This window comes from Hypanus sabinus, chromosome 2 (genome assembly GCF_030144855.1).
Source record: "Hypanus sabinus isolate sHypSab1 chromosome 2, sHypSab1.hap1, whole genome shotgun sequence".
Taxonomy (NCBI): Eukaryota; Metazoa; Chordata; class Chondrichthyes; order Myliobatiformes; family Dasyatidae; genus Hypanus; species Hypanus sabinus.
The window spans coordinates 184,997,716-185,024,224 of record NC_082707.1 but is presented as its reverse complement, the minus strand read 5'-3'; the positions used below and the strand labels follow the sequence as shown (position 1 = coordinate 185,024,224).

At 43.4% G+C, this 26,509-nt stretch overlaps 1 protein-coding gene across 1 annotated transcript in view; it reads left to right on the top strand.

Moving 5' to 3' along the window:
• The first annotated feature begins 1,323 nt into the window (after window positions 1-1,323).
• Window positions 1,324-26,509, top strand: part of kcnk13a (potassium channel, subfamily K, member 13a) — a 42,897-nt gene continuing 17,711 nt past the window's right edge. The window contains exon 1 of the mRNA XM_059961269.1: window positions 1,324-2,010. Within this exon, the coding sequence (XP_059817252.1) occupies window positions 1,686-2,010 (325 nt within the window). The 5' untranslated portion in view covers window positions 1,324-1,685. The remainder of the gene's footprint in view (window positions 2,011-26,509) is intronic.

The window sequence follows — 26,509 nt, the reverse complement described above, 5'->3', positions numbered from 1 at the left end:
CGCCAGAATCAAGTGATTCATGAAAGATCATGACCAATGCATCTGTTATCTCTTCAGCAATCTCTCTCAGGACTCTGGGATGTAGTCCAGCTGGATATTTATCCACCATAAGACTTTGGGTGTGCCTAGCACTTTTTCCTTTGTAATAGCAATGGCACTCACTCCTGCTCCCTGACACTCACGGACCTCTGGTGCACTACTAGTGTCTTCCACAGTGAAGACTGATGTAAAATCTCCACCCTTCCCTGTTGAGGCAGACCAGTAGTGGGGAAAGAAAACAGGAGGGACCCACATGAAGCCATACCCATGCCTCTCTGCACACATATCAACACCCATACCCCCACACCTCCCAACACTCACATGAACACTCATACCCCTACACCTCTCCGCACTCACATCATAACCATCAACGCCACCCGTCTGTCCATCACTCATACCCCTCCACACCACCACCCTCACTCCCTTTGTACCTCTCACAGCCTCTCCCTCCGTGCCCCAACCTCCACCCCAAACCACCTCAATACACACCTACTTCCTTCCTTATGCTCTCTCCCCATCATCTTTCTCTCTCCCTCTTCCTCCTCCTACTTAGTCCTCCTCAGCGCCTTCTTCTCTACCTTCCCCCCTTTCCCTCCCCCCTCTTCCCCTCACTCCTAACCCCTTGCCGCCTTCTCCCGTTTCCCACCCCTCGTCCCTCTCCCACCTCCCCTCCCCACGCTCTGTACTCTCGCAGCCAGGGCGAGGAGTGGAGGGGACGGCAGTGGTCGGCTGCTGATGCGGATCGTCGCCAGCCCTTCGGCTGTGCCGCCGCCTGTGTGGAGCAGGGGCTGAGACCGTGTGTGTGGAGCCGCGTCAGTTTCGAGAGGAGGAGCTGGTGTTTAATTTCATCTCCGGCGCGTAGAGGAGCGGATCAGAAAATGTTCCTATAGTCTCCGGAGTGGGACCACACCAAGGCGGCGGATTCCGTCTGTAATCCCGGGAAACGCTAGGAAATTCTGGGAGATCTCGGGAAGGAATTTTATAAGGAGAGACCCACTGCAGGGACCTTTGTTAACGATATCCGAGACAACGCAGACTGTGACATCGAAGCGTGGAGAGCTGAGCTTGGAGTATCCCGGGAAGTATCTGGGAGGTGTTTGTACCCGTTGCGGCTGACCGGCTGTGTCCTGGCCGAAGCATAACTGGTGCCGAGTTTGCCAAATTAATCTCGAAGGGAGAGCGGTCATCGCCAGCTTCGGTTTGGGTCGGCAAAATGGAGCGGTGATTTCGGCAGAGAGGGGAGTGGTGGTCAGAGAAAGCTTCGTCCGGAGGCAGGGGCTGGGACCCGGGACCGAGAAAAGACGCAAAATGTTGGGAAGACACGGCGGGTCGGTCAGCGCCCGTGGAGCGAGAAACGGAGTGGAAGGCTTGGGTCCGTGATCTCCCGCCGGGACGGCGCGTTTGTTCGTACAGTGCAGAGTCATACAGCACGGAAATAGGCCATTCGGCCCAACACTCATGTTTACCCAGATCTCCATCCAAGCTACTGACTGGGATAAGAAGAGCCAGTTCAGAATGGGGCAGTTTTAATAATGACTGGGTTGTATTGAGGATCAACAGGACCAGGTAAACGTGGAGCCTTAAACTGCCCGGGCGAGTTACAACGTTCGGTTGAGTCTTGCTGTGCTCCGCCAGTGGCAGGGGTAATGGCTACCCGCAAGGGGTGCTTCTGCCCGAACGAGGACAATGCTCGCTTTGTCCTCCTGGCATCGCTGATTGGCGTGTACCTGGTGTGTGGCGCCGCGATCTTCTCGGCCATCGAGCGGGACAAGGAGGTGGAATCGCAACGCCGGTGGGCGCAGCGGAGGGAGAACTTCAGCCGGAGGTACAACATCAGCCGGCCCGAGCTCAGCGTCTTCCTGCGGCACTACGAGGAAGCCGGGATGGCCGGGGTGCGGGTGGACGAGACCCGGCCCCGCTGGGACTTCGCCGGCTCCTTCTACTTCGTGGGCACCGTGGTCTCCACCATAGGTAACAAGATACCCGCCTCCCCGTCCCCAGTCCCCGCTCGGTGCCGAGGATAAACCGCAAGTAATGAGCCCGTAGACATAGGAGCAGAATTAGACTATTCGGCCCGTCGAGTTTGGTTCTCCATTTCATCATGGCTGATTTTACGCAAACCAGAGAAGATCTGGCGATGCTGGAAATTCGAGTAACACACACAAAGTGCTGTAGGAACTCAGCAGGCCAGACAGCATCTATGGGGGGGGGGGGAGAGTACAGTCGACGTGTCGGGCCGAAACGTCGACTGTACTTTTTTCCATAGATGCTGCCTGCCCGAAACGTTGATTGTCTACTTTTTTTTTCATAAATGCTGCCTGGCCTGCTGAGTTCCTCCAGCGTTTTGTGTGTGTTGGCTGATTTAACATCTCGCTTAACCCCGTTCTCCCGTCTTCTCCCATAACCTTTGACGCCTCACTAATCAATAATCTGTCAACCTTTGCTTTAAATATACCCAGTGACTAAGCTACCACAGCCGTCTGTAGCAACGAATTCCCCAGATTCATCACTCTCTGGCTAAAGAAATTCCTTCTCATCTCTGTTCTAAAGGGAGACTCTTTAGAACTCTGGTCGGAGACTCCTCCCAATATAGGAAACATCCTTTCTAGTCCATTCTATCTTGTCCTTTCGGTATTGGTTAGGTTTCAAAGAGATCCTCCTCATTCTCCTAAATTCCAGCAAGTGCAGGTCTGGAACGTTAACCCTTTCATTCCCTGGATCGTTCTCGTGAACCTCCTTTGGACACTCTCCAATGCCAGTAGATCCTTTCTTATATAAGGGACCCAAAACTGAATATTCCAAGTGTAATCTGACCAATGCTTTATAAAGCCTCAGTGGGGTGGGGTAGTTAACGTGGAGTGAGACTGAATTCACCAAGACCCGAGTGTTCACCTGAGTGGGCAACAGCTGGAAGTGAAGGAAACGTAATCAGCTTTATTATCGCTGATATATGTTGAAAATATATTGTTCTGTGTCAGCAGTGCAGTGCAGTGCATAAACATGCTATCAGTTGCCATAAGAAAGGGAGAGAGAGAAGGTAGCGAGGCAATGTTCATGGACCATTCAGAAATCTCAAATCAAGTCAAGTCTCTTTATTGTCATTTCGACCAAAACTGCTGATACAGTACACAGTAAAAATGAGACAATGTTTTTCAGGACCACGGTGCTACATGAAACAGTACAAAAACTACACTGAACTACGTGAAAACAATACAGAAAAAAACTACACTAGACTGCATAAAGACCAGGACTGCATAAAGTGCACAAAACAGTGCAGGCATTACAATAAATAATAAACAAGACAATAGGCACAGTAGAGTGCAGTAAGTTGGTGTCAGTCCAGGCTCTGGGTATAGAGGAGTCTGATGTCTTGGGGAAAGAAACGGTTACATAGTCTTGTTGTGAGAGCCCAAATGCTTCAGTGCCTTTTCCCAGACAGCAGGAGAGAGAAGAAATCTGATGTTGGAAGGGAAGAAACTTCCTAAAATGTTTGAGTATTGGTAGTCAAGCTCCTTCCTCATGGTAGTAATGAGGGGTGGTAAGGTCCTTAATGATGGATGCTACCTTCTTGAGGCACTGCCTTTTGAAGAGAGGCTAGTGCTCATGATGGAGCTGGCAGCTTTTCCCAATCCTGCACATTGGCGTCCCCGTACCAGACAGCGAAGCAACTCGTTAAAATCTGCCTGAGAAACTGTTCATTGTGAAAGGGATCTACTTGGCGAGTAGATTACTCCACGGGAGGGGGTCTGCTGTGAGAAAAGATCTTCTCCATGACAGGATATCTGCTCATGATGAAAGAGATGGACTCAGGGTGAGTTCTGTTCATTTCAAGAAGGAGTGTGTTGTGCTTAGAGAGAGGTTTGCTGGTGGGATCATTGTTCAACACAGGCCCCCAAAACTGGTCAAACTTACAAACGGTGTCCACTTTATTAGGTACACCTGTATACCTGCTCAGTAATGCAAATATCTAATCAACCAATCATGTGGCAGAACTCAATGGATAAAAGGATCCAGACATGGTCAAAAGGTTCAGCTGTTGTTCAGACCATACGTCAGAGTGGGGAAGAAATGTGATCTAAGTGATGATTGGTGGTGCCAGGCAGGATGGTTTGAATATCTCAGAAACTGCTGATCTCCTGGGGTCTTCACATGCCAACAGCCTCTTGAGATTACTGAGAGTGGTGCGAGAAACAAAAACACCCAGTGAGCGGCAATTCTGTGGGTGAAAATGTCCTTGTTAATGAGAGACATCAAAGGAGACTGGCCAGACCTGTTCAATCTGATAGGAAGGTGACAGTAACTCAAACAACCATGTGTTACAACAGTGGTGTGCAGAAGAGCCTCTCTGAACTTTGAAAGGGCTATAGCAGCAGCAGATGTTAGTGTACCTACTGGGTATAAAGTAGCCACTGCATGTAAATTTCTACCCAATAGAATCTATATTTATTTCTGTAAACAGGTCTAAAATAACAGGACATTAATCCCATTGCTTTGATCAAATTTGCCGACATTCCATCCGTGACTTTAGATTCAGATTCATTTACTTATCCCATGTTCATGAATGAATCAGAAGTCGGTAATGGAATTTAGGAAACCAACACAGCATGCCTACATTGCATGGCAGAGCAACGCAGAACACAATTAGCAACAAAGCAATAACAGCAAACAGGGATGAGGGGTAGTTAGAGGGCAGGGGCAATGGAATGGCGGGTCAGGAGTTTGAGTCTGCGGTTGAATGTCAGCGATCCCCAAAGTCATGTTGCAAGGGCTGAGGAGACTAGCAATCCCCGGCCGTAGACCAGTTCCGATTTGTATAGGCGATGAGTCCCGGGTATGGGCAGGAATCACGAGGACCGGTGGTCTCCCGGGTCACTAGGGTAGGAGATCCGTCATCACCGTCAGTAAAGCACTTACGGTCCTGAGAGGGTTAGCTTTGAGCTGAAGTTTCTGTTCCTTTCCACCTAGCACAGTGTACACCTGTCACATGCAGGCCTGCCCCGCACCTTCAAATTCAGAAGATCTATTTCTGTTCCATTTCAACGTTGAGAATCTGGACTAGAGAGAGTTGAATTATGAAAGAAAGACCATGAACTTCTATCAGATCTTCTCTGAGCTCAGGATGCCTAAAAGTGCTTTGCATTTAATGGGCTGGGACATGTTGGGTCCTTCACCTTTGTTACCTATCCAGATGTCTCTTAAATGTTGAAATTGAGCTTGCATGTATCATTGCACATTCAGTTCATTCCACACCCTCACAATCCTCTGAGTGAAGAGGTTTCCCCTTATGTTCACAGCAAACTTTTCACCTTTCACCCTTAACCCATAACCTCTAGTTGCCCCACCCAACCTCAGTGGACAAAGCCTGCTTGCATTTACCCTATCTATACCCCTCATAATTAAGTATAACTCTATCAAATCACCCAGCAATCTTCTACGTTCCAAGAAATAAAGTCCTAACCTATTCAATCATTCCATAGGTCCTCCAGACCCAGCAACATCCTTCTAAGTTTACGTACACAACACTAGAAGAACTCAGCAGGTCAGGCAGCATCCATGAGAAAAGAGTAGCCAACGTTTCAGGCTGAGACTCTTCATCAAGAATCATTCCTGATGAAGGGTCTCGGCCCGAAACGTTGGCTACTCTTTTCTCACGGATGCTGCCTGACCTGCTGAGTTCTTCCAGCGTTGTGTACGTATTCTTTGATTCACAGCATCTGCAGTTGTATTTTTGTGTTCCTTCTAAGTTTTCTCTCTACTCTTTCAACCTCTTTTGTATCTTTCCTGTAGGAAGGTGACCAAAGCTGCACCGAATACTCCAAATTAGGCCTTAATGATGTCTAATTCAACAACTTCAACATACTCAATACTTCGATTTACGAAGGCCGATATGCCAAAAGCTTTCTTTAAGACTCCATCAACCTGTAATGCCACTTTCAGTGAATTAAGGACCTGTATTCACAGATCTCTTATTTCAACCTCACTCCTCGGTGCCCTACCATTCACTGTGTAAGACCTACCCTGTTTGGTCCAACTGAAGTGCAACACCTTGCACTTGCCTGCATTAAATTCCATAGGCCATTTTTCAGCCCATTTTTCCAGCTGGTCCACACCCCCAATCTTGGTGTCATCTGCAAAATTGCTTATCCTGTTAACCACATTAGCACCCAGATTGATGATATAGATGACAAAGAACAATGGGCCCATCTTAATAATCCCTGTGGCACTCCACTAGTCTCTAGTCAGAGAGGCAACCATCTACCACTTCTCTCTGGCTTCTCCCACAAAGCAAATGTCTAGTCCAATTTACTACCTCATTTTGAATCCCGAATGATTGAACCTTCTTGAGCAACCTTCTATGCAGTACCTTGTCAAATGCTTTGCTAAAGTCACCTAGACAACATCCACTGCCTTGCCTTCATCAACTTTCCTGGTAACTTCCTTGGAAAGGTATAAGATTGGTTAGACATGACCTACTACACACAAAGCCATGCTGACTATCCTTAATCACTCTGTGTCTATCCATACTTGCATCTTCCAAATCTTCATTTTCATTGTAACATTCAAGATGATTGTCGATACATTCAAATTCTTTGTAGTTCCTAACTTGTTGAAGTAGTGAAATTGTTCCATTTTCACTCACGGCCATTTCTGGCATCTCCAATCCCGAATGCTTGAAACCACAGTGAGCAAAGCAGTTTTGAATTGTCTTACTGCTTATTTCTCACCAACTATCTCTGACAAAAATTGCTGCTTTTTGAACACAAATACACATGTGATGCTATTTAAAATCCCTATGCTCTAAGCACATTGTAGTGTCTAACAGCCACATGATGTGCACGGGAATGACGCTAGTTAGAAAGAGTTTGGCAGCACTCTCTGTCCCAATTACGTGGCACAGCGTTCCAAATAAACAAAGTGAATCCCAGTTATTTTCTCAAATGGTTTTTGTTCTTTAAGAGTTGTCCCAAGTAAGCCGCTGCCCTGATTAACTGATCAACTGGAATCCACTGTACAATAGAATCAATCAAAAGCTGCATACAAATAAAGACACTGCTTTACATTGACTGTTTTACTGAGGCAGTGAGAAGATTAGACAGAGTCCATAGACTGAAGGCTGATTCCCATGGTGTGCAAAGCTGTGTCCAGAACTCTCTGTCAGAGCAATTGCCATACCAAGCAGTGATAAGCCTGGATCAGAGGTTTACTGGGGTGCATCTACGAACATTTGTGAGTTATGTTTCCTTTGCAATCTGGGAACGATAGCCATCAGTTTAAACACAGCAGGAGGGAAATAGTTAATGAATGTTTATAGAAATAGTATTGATTGTAGCACTTGTGCAGGTAGTAATTGAAATTTTCTGTCTTGGATTCCTGTGTTGAACAACTGCACGACCACATTCATACAAGGTTCCAAATGTCTATTGGGAGAGTGGGCTAGGTTCATCCCTCCACTTGCTCCATAGCCTGAGGAGAACTTTACTTTCATTGATATGGGATTCATTCCATTCCAAAAGACCAATGGGTCTTGGTTTAGCATCCCAGGGGAAAAGCTGACCCACAACTTGCTGGCAGACACCAGAGTCACCCAGCCACAGCAGAGCGGATCCCATTGACCGAGAAGATCTCTCCTCCGAGAAAATCCCATCCCTGAACAGTTCCACCCACTGAGCTGACCCCACTGAATGAGAAAATCCCATCCCTGAACAGTTCCACCCACTGAGCTGACCCCACTGAATGAGAAAATCCCATCCCTGAACAGTTGCTACCCTCTCAGCAGATCCCACTGACAGAGCAGATCCCACACACTCCAGTGGGTCCCACAATAGATTCACGCTGAGCAGATCAGACAGTGAATTGACTGCAGTCATTGAGAAGATTTCACTGAGCAGATTCCAGATAGAGGGCAGATCCCAGCCACAGAGCTGACCTTACAGAGTAGATCCCAGCCACAGAGCTGACCTTACAGAGTAGATCCCAGCCACAGAGCTGACCTTACAGAGTAGATCCCAGCCACAGAGCTGATCTTACAGAGTAGATCCCACTCCCTTTCAGAAATCTCTCCAGCACACTGGGATGCTACACCAAGGCCCATTGGTCTTTTGGAATGGACCCCTGTATGGTGTAGACAAGCTGTGGCCTGTAGAGCTATACAGACCCAGCACTGGAAGGAGCACTCTCTTAGCCAGTACTATATAAAAGCCCATATAGCCTCAATGTATACTACAATTTTCTACGATTCTGAGCAATACTCCTAATATCAGATACTTCTTTACAATTAATAGGGAATTAAGTTTGTTTACCTTTGTTCGAAATCTTCTGTATTTTAACCCTATTGGCGCCGTTTAGTTGTAATTTGTCATAAATAAAGATTCCAAGTATTCGCCACCTCATTCTGCACTGGCTGAATTTTGCTTCACCCCTTTTACTTACATAACTTTGCAAGCAATGAAATAAACCGCATCTCCTTTCATGTGGGGAAACAATATTACTTAGATTGTTTTATAAAGTATTTTTAAATTGATTACACATTAATTCAAAAATAATCAAAAACAGGATGTAGAACCTTTAGAGAGGGTGCAGAGGAGATTTATCAGGATACTACCTGGACTAGAGAACATATGAAGATAGGTTGAGCAAACTAGGGCTTTTCTCTTTGGAGCAAAGGAAGATGAGAGGCAACTTGGTAGAGGTGTAGAGGATGATAAGAGGCATTAATCAATTGGACAGTCAGATAGTTTTCTCCAGGGTTGAAATGGCTAATGTGAGGGGGCGTGATTTTGAGGTGACTGGAGGAAAGTATAAGGGGATATCAGGTAAGTCTTTTGCACAGAATGGTTGGTGTATGGAACATCTTGCCAAGTTTGGTGGTAGATTCAGATGCATTAGGGACATTAAGAAACTCTTAGATATGAATGATAGAAACATGGAGAGCTATGTAGAAGAGAAGGATTAGATTGATCTTAGAGTAGGTTAAAAGGTTGACACAACATTGTGGGCCAAAAGGCCTGTATTATGCTGTACTCTTCTATGTTCTAGTTCCCTACTTCAAGGAGGGTTGATCTAAAACGATGATGTCTTATAAAGCTCCTGTGTGTGAGTAGGTACTGTCCTCTGCACCTCCCCGAAATCTTCCACATTCTTCCCCATAATGAGACGACCAGAGTGAAACAATACTCCAAGTGTGGTCTAAGCAGAGCTTCTGTGTCAATACAGAAACAGGCACTTTAGCTCAACATGTCCATGCTGCACAAGGCGCCCAACTAAGCTAGTCGTGTCTGCCTACATTCAGTCCATATCCTCATTCCTACACATGTACTTACCTAGATGTCTTTTACATATTGCTATTGTTCCTGCCCTGACCAATTCTTCTGGCTGCCCATCCCATATACACACCACCCTCTGTGAAGATGCTTGGGTTTCTTTTAAGTTCAAGTTCAAATTTGTTGTCATTCAACCATACTGTACACGTGTATACAGCTAAAGGAAACAGCAAGGTGCATAGGGTGCACAGTACATACAAAACATACGCCACATAAAATAATATTAACAGATAACTTAAAACATTCTGTAGATATATAAAGGTGCATATATGATATATAGTTAAATATATAACGGTATAATGCTACTGGTGCTGTCATAAATAGTGTGTACTGGGTGGTAGCAGGATGCCTCCTAGGGGAAGAAATTGTTACCCAGCCTCACAGTCCTTGTCCTTGTGGTGCCTCTGCCAGATGGTAGGGGGTCAAAGAGATTTGTGTGGGATCTATAGTGAGGGCTCTGCAAACATACGTGTCTGATATATGGATTAGATCTTTCCCCTCTCACTTTGAACCTCTGCTCTCGATTTTTGGTTCCCTTTTCCTGGGACAAAGGCTGTGTGCCCATTCACCCTATCTGTGCCCCCTGTGATTTAATATATCTCTGTAAGGTCAACCCCTCAGCCTCTTACGTCCCAAGGGATACAGTCCTAGCCGGTCCATTTAGAGATACAGCATGGTAATAGGCCATTCCGGCCCAATGACACTGTGCTGGCAAATTACACCCATGTGACCAATTAACCTTCTAACCCCACATCTTTGGAACATGGGAGAAAACCAAAGCATCCACACTGGGGAGCCCCACACAGTCACGGCGAGAATGTACAAGCTCCTTACAAACAGCGGTGAGAATGGAACCCGAATCGCTGGTGGTGTATTAATGTCATGCTAGTGGCTATGATACCAAGCCCCACCCTCAGTAACTCAGGCTCCCAATCTCTCGCAAAGTTTTTGTAAATCATCTTTGCCCTTTCCCGTAGCAGGTTGCACAGAACGGTACAGAATCCCGTAAAGCCGGACAAGCACGCATAATAATCAGCCATACGCAATTGTTCAGTTATTCAAACTGAAGTAACTTGTAGACTCACATACATCGGCTCTGAAATGGTGGTTACAAACGTGAGAAAATCTGCTGATGCTGTAAATCCAAAGCAACACACACAAAATGCTGGCCAGGCCAGGAGTAATGAAGGGTCTTGGCCCGAAACGTCGACTGTTTATTCTTTTGCATAAATGCTGCCTGGTGGACTGAGTTCCTCCAGCATGTTCTGTTTGAAATGGTGGAGGAGTGGAAAAGTGGATTGAAGTTTGTTTGTTTGCCCCACTGGGTCTTCCAGGGTTTCTCAGCACAGGACATCTGTCACTCTGACTCTAGTGAGCCTAAATTTGGCAGGATCTCCAATTCTACTGTTTATTTTGTTCAATTAGTTTACATTACTTTCATGTTTTAAATTATTTCTAATTTCTGCCAGGGGAGGTGGTGGAAGCAGATAAGATAGTAACAGTTAGGGTGTTAAGGTAGCATTGCGGTTAGCATCACGCTATTCAGTGCCACGGGGAGAACACACAAATTCCTTACTGACAGTGGCAGGAATTAAACCCCAGTCACTGGCACTGGAAAGAGTTACGTTAACTGCAATGCTACTGTGTTCCATCATCTGCAGTTTTTTCGAATGATAATTTCTAGGAATGATGTAATTGCACTGGAGAGGATGTGCAGGAATGATTTCAGAGGGCGTTCTCACATTCATATACTCATACAACTTAGAAGTAGGCCACTCAGCCCATTGAGTCTGCGCTTGCTCACTGTGGAATCCCATCAGGGAAACTCCCTCTCATTTCCTGTAAACTATTCTCCCTCATTCTCATCTTTTCCCTGATTTCCCTACCAAGACTGGAAAGTTATATCAGACATGAAGGATTGGATGGGGTGAGGCTGTTTTCTTTGGAACAGAGCAGGCCGCAGAGACTCCTAATTGAGGTGTATAAAGGGCCCAGGTAGGATAAATAGGATAAATTGAAAGAATGCTTCCCTTAGCGGAAGGATTAAAAGCCAGGGAGCAAAGATGTAAAGTATTTGGAAGAAGAAAAGCAGATGATTAAATATCTTTTCTTGCAGAGGATGATGGGATGTGGAGCTCGGTGTCTGAAAGTGTGTTGGAGGTAGAATCCCTCTTCACATCTTGAAGAACAGCGACCTGCAGGGCTATGGATTTTGTGACTAGTGAGCTAGGACTGGCTATCTGGCACAGGCACAATGGGCCAAGTAACCTCTTTGCATGCCATAAATTTACTGTTGAGTTTCTGTCCCTGTAGAGAACATAGAATAGTACAGTACAGGCTCTTCAGCCCACAATGTTATGCTGACCTGTTAACCTACTCTAATATAAATCTTGCCCTTCCCTCCCGCATAGCCCTCCATTTCTTTTCATCCATTAAGTGACACTAATGTATCTGCCTCTACCATCACATTCAACACACCTGGTAGCACATTCCACACACTCACCACTCTCTGTGTAAGATAACTCTTATGTATTCAATATTTCAGTCATATTGTAAATATTTTGTTTGATAGCATTCTTTGTTGTTTACACAAAGCATTGTAGCTTATCTGTAAAAGTACATAAATGGCATACGTCATGATACCACCACGTCATACAGACACGTCTCCCTTAAAATAAAAACAAAATTAAGGCCCGTTTGCCTGGGCTTCAGTCTTTTCCTTGCAATTATTTGGAGTTAGAAAACATTACAGTGACAATAAAGAAGTTTTAAATGAACCCAGGACGACTACATACCTGTTGAAGTGCAGTGAGGCATTTGAGTTTTTAAAACAGCACAGTGAGAAACAATCGAGCACAAAGAAACAACAGAACACATGCTTCTTTGGGAAGGGACAGGAACAGTCGAGTTTTTAAAAAAGCAGGAAACAGATGAGTTTATAGGTTCATAAACTGTGGGTACTGGGTGATAATAATCATAAATTTTTAAAAATCTCTGAAATGGCTGCCGACATCAGAAAGATGGGTAAGTTTAAATTGCTCGTGTATGCTGAGCTAATTGAGTAGTATTTTGAAGCAATTGAAATAGCCGATGAGAAACAGGTGCCAGTTTTGCTGAGTGCATTGGGTGGAAAAGCCTACAGTTTGCTTAGAAATTTAACTGCTCCAACCAAACCAGCTGGAAAGAGCTTTGTTGCTGTTGTGAAAGTAATGCGGGAACACTTAGAAATTAAACGGTTGTTGATCATAGAAGGCTTTGGGTTTCATAACTGGAATCAAAAGGAAATGACTGAATTGAAGAGATTGAGCATTGTCAGTTCAGTATTAACTTAATGATTCTCTGATAGATCATTTAGTTTGTGGAATCTTACAAGGAAGCATTGTAGTACAACTTACATTTAAAAGAGTAGTTGTAATTGCTGTTTCAATAGAAACAGCAGGCAGAGAAGCAATTAAGTTGCAATCAGGAATTAAAGTGAGCATGTGCAAAATTGCAGTTTCCAAACAGAAATCAGCTTAGCCAAGCAATGTGTGTTGCCATCATGGCAAAGGGTTGCATACACCAGACCAATGCAGGTTTAGAGGCTCTTTGTGTGTGTTCTACAAATAGGTCACATGCAACGAGCATATCAAGCAGACAAAAATCAATGGACTGCACAGGGAAGAGAAAAAGATAAAATGTCAAGTTCTAGTTTCCAAAAGAGCATTAATCTGCATGTTGCAGATGAAAAAAAAGATAATGATGAGAGTGACACAGGATTGGGTAGCCTGGAGATTTACAATGTGAAAACTATCAATAGGCAATCAATATGGCTTCCACCAGAAGTGAATGGCCAATTAATTAAAATGGAATTGGGACAGTTATTCCACAAAATGAGTTTGAACGGCATTTCAAAAATACTAAACTGAAGCCTACAAATACCCAGCTAAGAACTTATACTGGAGAAAAGATTACCCCTGTGAGAATGGCATTTGTAACAGTGAAATGCAACAACCAACAAGCCACATTGGACAGTACGTGGTAAAAACAGGAAGGCCAGAATTGTGGGGCTGTGTTTGACGGAGACAACTACATATTGATTGGAGATCCACATCCCCTCTAATAGAGTCAACTGAAAGTGAATGAAGAAAGGTACTGGATGATGCCACACTTTTCAGACGTGTATACATCAGGCCTTCAAACTCCCGTCTCTGGCTAGGGCAAACATCAGGCCTCTGCTTCTGGACTTGCTGACTTCTACCTGAAGCATTCTCCTGCACTTCTGAGTATAAAGTCCTAACTATTCAATCTTTCCCTGTAACTCAGGTCCTCAGGTCCCAGCAGCACCTTGTCAATTTTCTCTGCATTCTTTGAAGCCAGTCAATATCTTCCTTGTAAGTAGGTGACCAGATCTCGACACAATCTATGCCCCGTGGTTTTATACACCCTGTATAAAGTCAACCCCTCATTTTCCTATGTTTCAATCTTTTATTGGTCCTCATCATCGAGCAGGCAAAGCATGATCTCCTTCCAGGAAAATTACGAAAGTCAAACTTAATGTGTTTGTGGTATTTATTTACTCGATTTTCAGTCTTTGTTTGGGCTTGTGATGCCAAAATCTGGATTTTGAGACACGCTATCACTTATCATTTACTTTAAGAAGACACAATTGTCTGCCTAGACACTTGGAATTCTCAGTACCCCTGGGTCAAACACAGTCAGGATGGGTTAGAAGTGAACCATTAAAATAACAGGCCATTTGGTCCAGAAGTTTCCAAATGTTCCTTTCCTTCTATTTATTTACCTCAGCTGTAAATACTTTGAATATTCACTTATGTAAATTCCTCCACAAAAACTTTGTCTTTGGCACATGTCATGCCAGGATCAGAATCAGGTTTATCTGTCTATCTATTTATTTATTTAGAGATACATTTAAAAGATGTTCAGACAAATACATGGATAGGAAACATTTGGACGGATATGGGCCAAACTGAGACAAATGGGAATCAGAATCAGGTTTATGTTATGAAATGTATTGTTTTTGCAGCAGTACAGTACAATATATAAAACATTATTATAGGTTGCAAGGAAGTAAATGCTCACAAGGCAACAAGCACCAATGGAGGATCTAGTAGGACTCTAAAAGAACCTGTGCCAAGCAGTCGGTGGCCATGTTCAAAGGCATTTTCAATCTCATTGCTACAGTCAAAAGTTCTCACCTGCTTCAAAAGGGCAACAATCTTACCAGTGCACAAGAATTGCTGGGTGAGCTGCCATAATGACTGTTGTCCAATAGCATTCGCATTTGCAGTGATGAAGTGCTTTGAGCGGTTGGTTATGGCTAGAATCAACTCCTGTCTCAGCAAGGACCTGGACCTTTTGCACTGAAATTTGCCTTTTGCACAATAGGTCTACGGCAGATGCGATCTCGATGCCTCTTCACTTGGCCTTGGATCACCTGGACAATACTAATACCTACATTGGGATGCTGTTTAATGACTACAGCTCAGTGTTCAGCACTATCATTCCTATAGTTCTGATTGAAAAGCTCCAGAACCCCTGAGCCTCTGCAACTAGATCCACAACTTTATAAACGGAAGACCACAATCTGTGTGGATTGGAGATAACATCTCCAGCTTGTTGTTTGTACATGGAGATGAGAGGGCATTCAGGAGCGAGATATACCAGCTAGTTCAGTAGTGTTGCAGCAACAACCTGAGACTCACGGTCAATAAGATGAAAGAGCTGATTGTGGACTTCAGGAAGGGTAAGATGAGGGAACACATACCAATCCTCATAGAGGGATCAGAAGTGGAGAGAGTGAGCAGTTTCAAGTTCCTAGGTGTCAAGATCCCTGAGGAGCTAACATGGTCCTAACATATCGATGCAGTTATGAAGAAGGCAAGACAACAGCTATATTTCGTTAAGAGTTTGAAGAGATTTAGTTTGTCATCTAAATCACTCAAAAACTATAGATGTACCAGAGAAACATAGAAAATAGGTGCAGGAGTAGGCCATTCAGCCCTTCGAGCCTGCACCGCCATTCAGTATGATCATGGCTGATCATCCAACTCAGAACCCTGTACCTGCTTTCTCTCCATACCCCCCCCCCCAATCCTGTTAGCCACAAGGGCCATATCTAACTTCCTCTTAAATATAGCCAATGAACCGGCCTCAACTGTTTCCTGTGGCAGAGAATTCCACAGATTCACCACTCTCTGTGTGAAGAAGTTTTTCCTCATCTCGGTCCGCTTTATCCTTAAACTGTGACCCCCCCCTCGTTCTGGACTTCCCCAACATCGGATACAATCTTCCTGCATCTAGCCTGTCCAATCCCTTTAGAATTTTATACGTTTCAATAAGATCCCCCCTCAATCTTCTAAATTCCAGTGAGTATAACCCTAGTCGATCCAGTCTTTCTTCATATGAAAGTCCTGCCATCCCAGGAATCAATCTGGTGAACCTTCTCTGTACTCTCTCTATGGCAAGAATGTCTTTCCTCAGAGTAGGGGACCAAAACTGCACACAATATTCTAGGTGTGGTCTCACCAAGGCCTTGTACAACTGCAGTAGAACCTCCCTGCTTCTGTACTCAAATCCTTTTGCTATGAATGCCAACATACCATTTGCCTTTTTCACTGCCTGCTGTACCTGCATGCCCACCTTCAATGACTGGTGTACAATGACACCCAGGTCTCGTTGCATCTCCCCTTTTCCTAATCGGCCACCATTCAGATAATAATCTGTTTTCCTGTTCTTGCAACCAAAGTGGATAACCTCACATTTTTCCACATTAAATTGGATCTGCCATGAATTTGTCCACTCACCTAACCTATCCAAGTCACCCTGCATCTTCTTAGCATCTTCCTCACAGCTAACATCGCCGCCCAGCTTCATGCCATCCACAAACTTGGGGATGCTGCATTTAATTCCCTCGTCTAAATCATTAATATATATTGTAAACAACTGGGGTCCCAGCACTGAGCCTTGCAATACCCCACTAGTCACTGCCTGCCATTCTGAAAAGGTCCTGTTTACTCCCACTCTTTGCTTCCTGTCTGCCAACCAATTCTCTATCCACATCAATACCATACCCCCAATACCGTGTGCTTTAAGTTTGCACACTAATCTCCTGTGTGGAACCTTGTCAAAAGCCTTTTGAAAATCTAAGTATACCACATCCACTGGCTCTCCCCTATCCACTCTACTAGTTACATCTTCAAAAAATTCTATAAGATTCGTCAGGCATGATTTTCCTTTCACAAATCCATGTGACTTTGTCCGATGATTTCACCTCTTTCCAAATGTGCTGTTATCACATCTTTGATAACCAACTCTAGCATTTTCCCCAGCACCGATGTCAGACTAACCGGTCCATAATTCACCGCTTTCTCTCTCCCTCCTTTTTTAAAAAGTGGGGTTACATTAGCCACCCTCCAATCCTAAGGAACTAATCCAGAATCTAAGGAGTTTTGAAAAATTATCACTAACGCATCCACTATTTCTTGGGCTACTTCCTTAAGCACTCTGGGACGTAGACCATCTGGCCCTGGGGATTTATCTGCCTTTAATCCCTTCAATTTACCTAACACCACTTCCCTACTAACATGTATTTCCCTCAGTTCCTCCATCTCACTAGACCCTCGGTCCCTTACTATTTCCAGAAGATTATTTATGTCCATGAAGAGCATTCTGACAGGCTGCATCACTGGCTGGTGGCGGGGGGTGTGGGGGGCAGCTGCTGCAATAAGACTAAAAGAAGCTACAGGAAGTTGTAAAATTAGTCAGATTCATCTTAGGTACTAGCATCTGTAGTAGCCAAGACATCTTCAAGGAGCCTCAAAATGGTGATGTCCATTATTAAGGACCCCACCACCCGGGGCATGCCCTCTCCTCACTGTTACCATCAAGCAGGAGATACAGAAGCCTGAAGGCACGCACTCAGTGATTCAGGAACAGCTTCTTCCCCTCTGCCATCCGATTCCTAAATAGACATTGAACCCAGGAATACTTCTTAAAAATATATATTATTTCTATTCAATATACATATATTTACTATATTTGATAGTTGGAATTATTTTTTTCTATATTATTATGGATTATTATATTGAAGTGCTGCTGCTAAGTTAACAAATTTCACGATACATGCCAATGATAATAAACCTGATTCTGAAGAAGTATAAACATAAGTGGTGCAAAACGAGAGCAAAATAGTGTTTATGGGTTCACGGACCGTTCAGAAATCTGATGGCAGATAGGAAGGAGCTGTTCCTAATACACTGAGTGTGTATCTACAAACTTCTGTACTTCCTCTCAAATTAGATCAAGTTTAATTATCGTTCAAGCCATACAGAGATACAGCTGAATGAGACAGCGTTCCTCTGGGGCCAAGGTGCAAAACATTCAAAATAGCAAGCAAACGTTTGGAAAGAGTGAGTAACATCATTCAAAATATCAAGTGAAGTAGCATATTCGCTCGAGGAAAACAAGCATATATAGTCCAAGACTCTGAGTGACAATGCCCGGCAATCGACGGTACAGTCTCCTGGCAGTGTACCGATGCACGCATTCCGGCCCGTCATTCCACCGCTCAAATGGGGAGCGCAGCAACAGGCGAGGCCAGGCCCCAGCCAAGCTCAACCACACCCTAGTGTTTCTGGCTCTCTCACCTAGTCTGCAGCAGCAGGCAAGCTCAAGGCTTGAGGCCTAGCTCTCGCTACAGCTGAGGCCACACAACTTCCGTGTCGACTCTCCCACCACCAGACAAGGGTAACAGGCCTTCAGTGACTCACATTACCACTGTCCAACAGAGTCTTGTGATCGCAAGTGAAATGTCCGAGACAATCTCCCACGGTTATACTGCACCAACTCTGAAGCTTCCGAGCAGCGAGCAGCACGGTCTGCGGGCATGTCAGCTCCTCCAAACCCAAAGACTCCGCTGCCGGTGCCAGTCCAGCTACTTCAATCAACAAGCACCACACTGATGGATCAGCCTTGCAGTACCTGACGTTCTTGAAGTAGAATTGTCTTTGGATCATAAAAAAACAAATCTTACAGAGAGAGACAAGCCGCTATACTCACATACTCCACTGCCTTACCAGAAGATGGTAATGAGAAGAGGGCATGTCCCAGATGGTGAGGATCCTCAATGATATATGCCACGTTTTTTTTGGGGCACCCCCTTTTGAAGATGACTTCGATGCTGGGAGGCTGGGGCCCATGACTGACTCTGCAGCTCCGCGCAGCTTTGTACACTGAGGCTTCCATATCAGTTGCAATGGAGCCAGTCAGAGTGTTCTCCACCGTACACCAGTAGAAGTTTGCTCGAGTCTTTGGTGACGTACCAAATCTCCTCAAACTCCTCATGAAGTATAGCTGCTGGTGTGCCTCCTTCATGATTTTGTCAGTATGTTGGGGCCAGGATGGATCCTCTGAGATGTTGACACCCAGGAACTTGAAGTTGTTCTCCCTTTCCTCTGCTGACCCTTCGTTGCAATAGTCTCATACAATAGAATCCCGCAGCATGGAAAGAGGATCTTTTCATCTGTTTTAAAGTTTAACTTCATTTGAAATTTGAATCCCCTGATTCTACCACTCACCCATACACTAACTGTGGAAACCCATATAGTCATAGGGACAATGTGTACAGATGATTGTAAGCAGATTTGGGCCCCATGTCGAAGAAAGGATGTGTTAACATTGGTGAGGGTCCGGGGGAGGCCTACGAGAATGATCCAGGGAATAAAAGGGTTAATGTATGAAGAATTTTGATAGGTCTGGTCCTGAACTCACTGGAGTTCAGATGAATGATGAGGGATATCATTGAAACCTAATGAATGTTATCTAGGAGCAGGAAAACTCTGATTTCAATCCTCTGCTGCCTTGCGGCTATACCTGCTCATGGGGAAGGCTTCAGGAGTAAACCCCGAGGGGAAAATCCAGAGCTGGAGTCTCTAAGGGAGTCCTACATTGAGTTCAACACTGACTGGTAACTCCTGCGATGTTGCTGGTGCCAAACTGTATTGGTCGCTGCAGTTCCTTTGGGTTCATCAGATGCGTGCAGAGGGGGAGCTTGATACATGGGCAACAGCTCGCTCTCCATATCGTACTGCCCAGGCTTGCCCAAGATGCACCATCCATGATCAACTGTGACCGACGGAGGCTTCATGACTGAATACTGAAAGGCATGGACAGAGTGGACATGGAGAGGGAGTCCAGGACCAGAGGACACAGCATCACTTTAGAACAGAGACAGAGGAATTTCTTCAGTCTGAGAGTGGTGAATCTACGGAATTCATTGCCACAGAAGGCTGTGAAGGCCAAGTCATTGGGTATATTTAAAGTGGAGATTGATAGATTCTTGATTAGTAAGGGTGTCAAAGTTACAGGGAGAAGGCAGGAGACAGGGATTGAGAAGGATAATAAATCAGCCAGTATGTAATGGCAGAGTGGGTCAAATGTCTGCTTTGTCTCAAGGTCCACACAGACAGCGCCCGAGGTCAGGACTGAACCTGCGTCACTGAAGCTGTAAAGCCGAAACTCTACCAGTTGCCCCACCGCATCTCACTAAATAAGAGTGGATAAATTGCCAGAATAGAACTGGAAGACCTGGGATTGATGTCATGATTTTTAAAATCACCCCAACATTCCTACGTAATTTAAATTCACACAATTCAGTGTGCCTACTTTTAAAAGAAGCAGCTACTGAATAGATACAGATACTGGTGTGGTTTACAATGCGACTCCATGCCCGTAGAATATTGCTTTCTGCTTTTTAAAACGCCCCGACAGACTTTTCAGTTCAGAGGCAGGTGAAGCTGAATATGAAATGCTGAGCAGATCCTGGGAAGTGAAAATTGGAAGTACTTTGGTAGATGTCAAATTCTGTGGAAATCCTGTTAACACTGTTCTGTTAAAGTGTCTGCATTAAGGCAATTGCTTTTGTGTTCTGCGGTGGAATATTAAGGAGCACAAAAGCAAATTGAACCTTGCAGTCAAAGGATGTTTGACACCTGAAACTCACTTAGAGGACTGAGGCAGAATCAGGTTTAATATCACTGCGTAAGACGTGAAATTTGTTGTTTCTGCAGCATCACTACAGTGCAATACGTAATAATAAAAATGTGAATTACAGAAAATATATATGTAATAGCTAAATTAAATAAGCAGTGAGGTCGTGGGTTCGATGTCCATTCAAAAATCAGAAGGCAGAGAGCGGGAAGCTGTTCCTGAATTGTTGGTTTGTGTCTTCAGGCTCCTCTATCTCCTTCCTGACAGTAACGATGAGAAGAGGGCATGTACTGGGTGATGGGATCCTTAATGATGGATGCCGCCTTTTTGAGGCATCGCTCCTTGAAAATGCTACGGCGATTAGTGCTCTTGATGGAGCAAACTGAGTTCATAACTTTCTGCAGCTTATTTCAAACCTGTGCAGTAGACCCCACTCCCGACCCCCATACCAGATGGTGATGCAGCCAGTTAGAATGTTCTCAACAGTACATCTGTAGAAAATTCGTGGGTGTCTTTGGTGACATATCAAATCTCCTTGGACTCCTAATGAAATACGGCCGCTGTCATGGAATTATACAGCGTGGAAACAAGCCCTTTGGCCCAACTTGTATATACTGACCAAGATGCCTTCCTGAGCTACTTCCATTTGCCTGCATTTGGCCCATATCTCCGTAAAGCTTTCCAATCCATCTACCTGTCCAAACGCCTTTTAAGCATATTGTTGTACCTCCCTCTACCACTTCATCTGATAGCCCATTCCATATACCCACAACCCTTTGTGTGCAAAAATTGCCCCTTGGATCCCTTAAAATCTTTCCCCTTTGACCTTAAACCAGTGCTCTACCCTGGGATAAAAGACTGACCATCTACTTTATCCACTGGGGTTGGTTGGGGGTGGGTGCATCACAGTAGCATAGGGATTAACGTAACACTTTACCGCGCCAGCTCTAAGATCAGGGTGCAATTCCTGCCACTATCTGTAAGGAGTTTGTACATTCACTCCTTTTGGGTTTGCGTTAATTCTATCCTTCTCAGAACTCTAACCTTGACACCAGATCTCAGTCCCTTCAAAGCGCCGTTTCCCCTGTCCCTGACAGTGCTGGATCGCACATTTGCCACTGTCCTTGCCCCCGGTGAAAGGTCAGACTTTCCTCAATGTGCTGATTGTCACCATCAAATCTTGTGACAAGGTGCTGTATGTATTGTTACCCACACAAAATGCTCAAGTAGCTTAGCAGGTAAGGCTGGGTCTATGGAGGGGAATACACAGCTGATGTTTCAGGACGAGACCCTTGATCATGACTGGAAAGGAAGGGGCATCCCACCTTCTCCCTCACCTGGTTTCACCTCTCACCTGCTCTTGCTGAGTCAGCATTAAGCTGATTCCCTTGTGCTTTATTCTCTAGTGTGTAATTACATTATGGTTTTGCTGAGGCTGATTAGCCCTGATGCATCACTTTTCATGCAGTGTTCAATATTCATTTTCAATTTAGAAGAACCTACTTTCACGCAGTTTTTTGTTAAATTATGTTCCCTTTTTACTTTCCACAACTGAAGCTGAGTACATTGCCAAGCCAATGATAAAGGAATCTGTGTGGAAACATTAATTATGTAGCACTGAGAAATCTATGGGCCAAACACTGGGAACCAGGGTTAGAGTGGGTGATTAGCACAGACAGGTAGGGCTGAACAGCCTGTGTCCGTGCTGATGACTGTTATCTTTGAGGTGTTTGGAATACTTTCACCCTTCTATTGATGTAAAAATCACTAGAGCACTACCACACAGAAACAGATCCTTCAGCCTATCTAGCCCATGCTTAAAGTGCTCTGCAAGTCATACCGACTTGCACCTGGACCACAACCCTCCATACCCCGTCCCTCCAGGTACTTATCCGAACTTTTCTCAAATGCTGAAATTGAGCCTACATCCACTAGGTTAATTTTATTTGTCGCACAAGCATCGTAACATCAAAACAAACAGTGAAATGCGTCATTTTGCATCACTGACCAAGGCAGTCTGAGATTGTGCTTTGGGCAACCTGTAAGTGTCACCATGCTTCCAGCTCCAGCAGAATGTGCCCACAACTGACATTCCCTAACCTGTATGTCTCTGGAATGTGGAAGGAGGGCAGAGCGCCCAAAAGAAATCCATGCAGTAATGAGGAGAATGTACAAACGCTTTATAGAAAGCAGCAGGAATTTAACCCTGATCAGTGATTGCTAGAACTGTAAAGCAATTGTGTTAATTGATATGCTACCATGCTGCTCCATTGTCCATTATCATTATCCAATATCCATCTCCATTGTCCATTATCATTATCCAATATCCATCTCCATTCTCCATTATCATTATCCAATATCCATCTCCATTGTCCATTATCATTATCCAATATCCATTCTCCATTCTCCATTATCATTATCCATTATCCATCTCCATTCTCCATTATCATTATCCAATATCCATCTCCATTGTCCATTATCATTATCCATCTCCATTCTCCATTCTCCATTATCATTATCCATTATCCATCTCCATTCTCCATTATCATTATCCATTATCCATCTCCATTCTCCATTATCATTATCCAATATCCATCTCCATTGTCCATTATCATTATCCATCTCCATTCTCCATTATCATTATCCATTATCCATCTCCATTCTCCATTATCATTATCCAATATCCATCTCCATTGTCTATTATCATTATCCATCTCCATTCTCCATTCTCCATTATCATTATCCACTATCCATCTCCATTGTCCATTATCATTATTCGATATCCATCTCCATTGTCCATTATCATTATCCATTTCCATTGTTCATTATCTATGATCTATCATCCACTATCGTTTTCCATCATTTGTTGTCAATTGTCCATTATCAACTATCCATTGTCAGTTATCCAGTGTCCATTGTCCATTATTCATTATCTTTTATCAATTATCCATTGTCCATTGTCTATCGTCCATTACCCATTATTGGCTATCTGTTATCCATTGTCTATTTCCTTCAGTTATCTCAGCTTATTATTTTTGGGGTGTCCAAATACATTAACACCTCCCTCTTGTCAGAGCTGTTACCAAAGCATCGTTCTCTACCCAACCCCTGTTCTGACTCCATTTTCACAGTCTCCCCACTCACTGTCCACTCTATTCTGAACTACCCCCTGTATTCATTGACCATAAAATATTGTAGTAAAATTAGGCCATTTGGCCCATTGAACTTGCTGTGCTATTCAGTCACGATTGATTTACCATCCCTCTCAACCACATTCTCCTGCCTTCTCCCAGTAACCTCCGATGCCTTTACTAATCAAGAGCCTATCAACCTCCACTTTAAATATACTGAATAATTTGCGACTATGGCCATCTGTGGTAATCTTTTCCACAGATTTACCAAGCCTCTGGCTAAGGAAATACCTCCTCATCTTTTTTCCAAAGGTATTTCCTTCTATTCTGAGGCTGTGCCCTCTGGTCAGAGACTCGCCCACTATGGGAAACAAATTCTCCACGTACACTCAATCTAGGCCTTCCTATATTCAATGAGATTCCCCCACCCCCATTCTTCTGCCACCTCTCTGCCCAGTTTTGTGTCCTATTAATGTCCCGTTGTAAGCTATGACAACATTTGTGTCACCAACAAACTTACTAACCGTCCCTCCCTTTTCCTCATCCAAGTGATTTATAGAATGATTGGTGTTGATGGGATCTTGCTATGTACCTTTGTTGGCCTCATTGATTACATTACAAAAGTGGGTATATTTTGAAAATTATTAATCAACTAGAAAGGTTTCAGGAGATTTTGCCCTAAATCTTTCTTGTACATTCCCCCTCCCCATAACTCTCTTGCTCTCCCCTTCCCCATTCCATGCTCACTAACAGGGCTCTTTTGCATTGGACAAAACATAATCAAAGGCCACACACGCAAAAAGTTTTAACCTTCAGTAACAGATCATAGAATATGCAACAGTAATGTATATTTCACTATAGGATTAGTTATTTGTTTATTCAATTTAGTTAGAACAAAAGGAAGCGAAGATCCTAAAATAGAAGACAATGATAAAATACAAAAATGCAAAATAAAATATAAAATACAAAATACAAGTCTTATACAGATTTGCAGTCCAAATTTACCCATTGTGGGCTTGGTAACGTGACCGATTCTTGTGTCCAAAATATTAAGTATCGAATGTTAACTGCCCAGTAGTAAAATCTTAGGTTTGGCAAAGCCAAACCACCTTCCTCCTTAGGCTTCTGTAAGTATTTTTTACTTAATCTAAGATTTTTATTCTGCCACGTATACAAGGATACTTTGGAGTCAATAATGTCAAAAAAGGATTTAGGAATAATAATTGGTAATGCTTGATATAGATATAAAAATTTGGGTAAAACTATCATCTTAATAACATTAATTTGACCAACCAATGACAAAGATAATGGGGACCATCTAGTAATAAGTTTATCTTATCAAGCCCTATTATATCAAACTTCTTTTTTCAGCCCTCTTTTATGGACCAAGCCTTTGTGTTATGGAAAACAAATGGTATAACATGTTTTTGTGATTTATTTTTATATAATACCTTTATGTCCTTTGAACAGTTGTCCAATATATATAATTTGCCTAAAACCCATTTTTTTAGATACTTACAAATTAGAAATTTTTTGAATAATATGTTACAGCTCTTTCCGAATTTATGTCCAATGGATATTACGGAAAAAATTCTAGCTCTGAATCCTTGTCAGAAGGGTTTAGTAGCCATAATTTATAATATGTTTATGAAAATACAACCGGGGTATCAGATAAAATTAAGAAGGAATGGGAAAAAGAACTTCATTGTCTTTTACCCACAGAACAGTGGGAGAAAATTTTACAGTTAGTTAATTCCTCTTCCATTTGCGCCAAACATGCCCTAATACAATTCAAGGTTGTACATAGGGCTCATATGTCCAAGGACCAAGTTGCTCGATTCTATTCTCATGTTAATCCAATCTGCAACAGATGTTACTCTGAAATTGCCTCATTGACTCACATGATTTGGTCTTGCCCCTGTTTGCAAAATTACTGGAAAGATATTTTTGGTATTATTTCAACAGCTTTGAATATCAAATTGCAACCTCATCCTATTACTGCAATTTTCGGTTTACCAATGGTGGATAATAGTTGTTTATCCCCTTCAGCCCAGCAGATGATTGCATTTGTCACATTAATGGCTAGAAGATCTATCCTATTGAACTGGAAAGAAATGAATTCTCCAACTATATTTCAGTGGTTCTCTCAAACTAGTTCCTGTTTGAGTTTAGAAAAAATCAGAAGTGTTATTTTTGACCGTTCAGTTAAATTTGAAGAAACCGTTTATCCAACATTTTCATATGAGTTAAATTGACCTTTCCCAAACCTTACTCTTATCATCTTTAATTATTTGGATAGAGGTGCAGAGTTATTGACACTACTGTGTATACTTGATATAATACCCATGTCAGTTAGCCCATGTCAGTTAGGTTAGTTGTGCTTTTTTTGGATGTTTTTTTTCTTATTTTTCTATTCTTTGTAACCTACTATGAGTTTGGGAGGCTATTATATGTCGATTATTAACTGTTTGTATTTGTATTTTAACCTGTTAATTATGTACTCTCAAGCTCTCTGTACTCGATGTTTTTCTTATTATGCTTATTTGAAAATTGATAAAAAGATTTAAAAGAATATGCAACAGTACAGCACAGGAACAGGCCCTTGGCCCGTAATCTCACGCTGAACTATGTATGTATGTTGTATCTATCTTTCTTTTTAAAAATGTACTATCATACCTGCCTCCACCAGCACCTCTGACAGTGCATTCCACCCACTGTCTGAGTAAAAATACTTGCTCTGCACATCTCTGAGCTTTCCCCCTCTCACTTTAAATACACATCCTCTAAACATTCTGATCCTGGGGAAGAAAGATATTGACAGTGCCTCACATAATTTTATGAACTTCTTTCGAGTCTCTCCTTGGCATCCAAAGAAACCAGCCCAAGATTGTCCAACCTCTCCTAACAATCAGGAAGTGGTGAACGTACTGCTAGTTAATCTGGCTACATGGTTCTTCAGCTAATGGATGGACTGTTGGTAAATGGGGTTAACATAAATAGATAATTAACAGGGTGGCCCGATAACGTAGT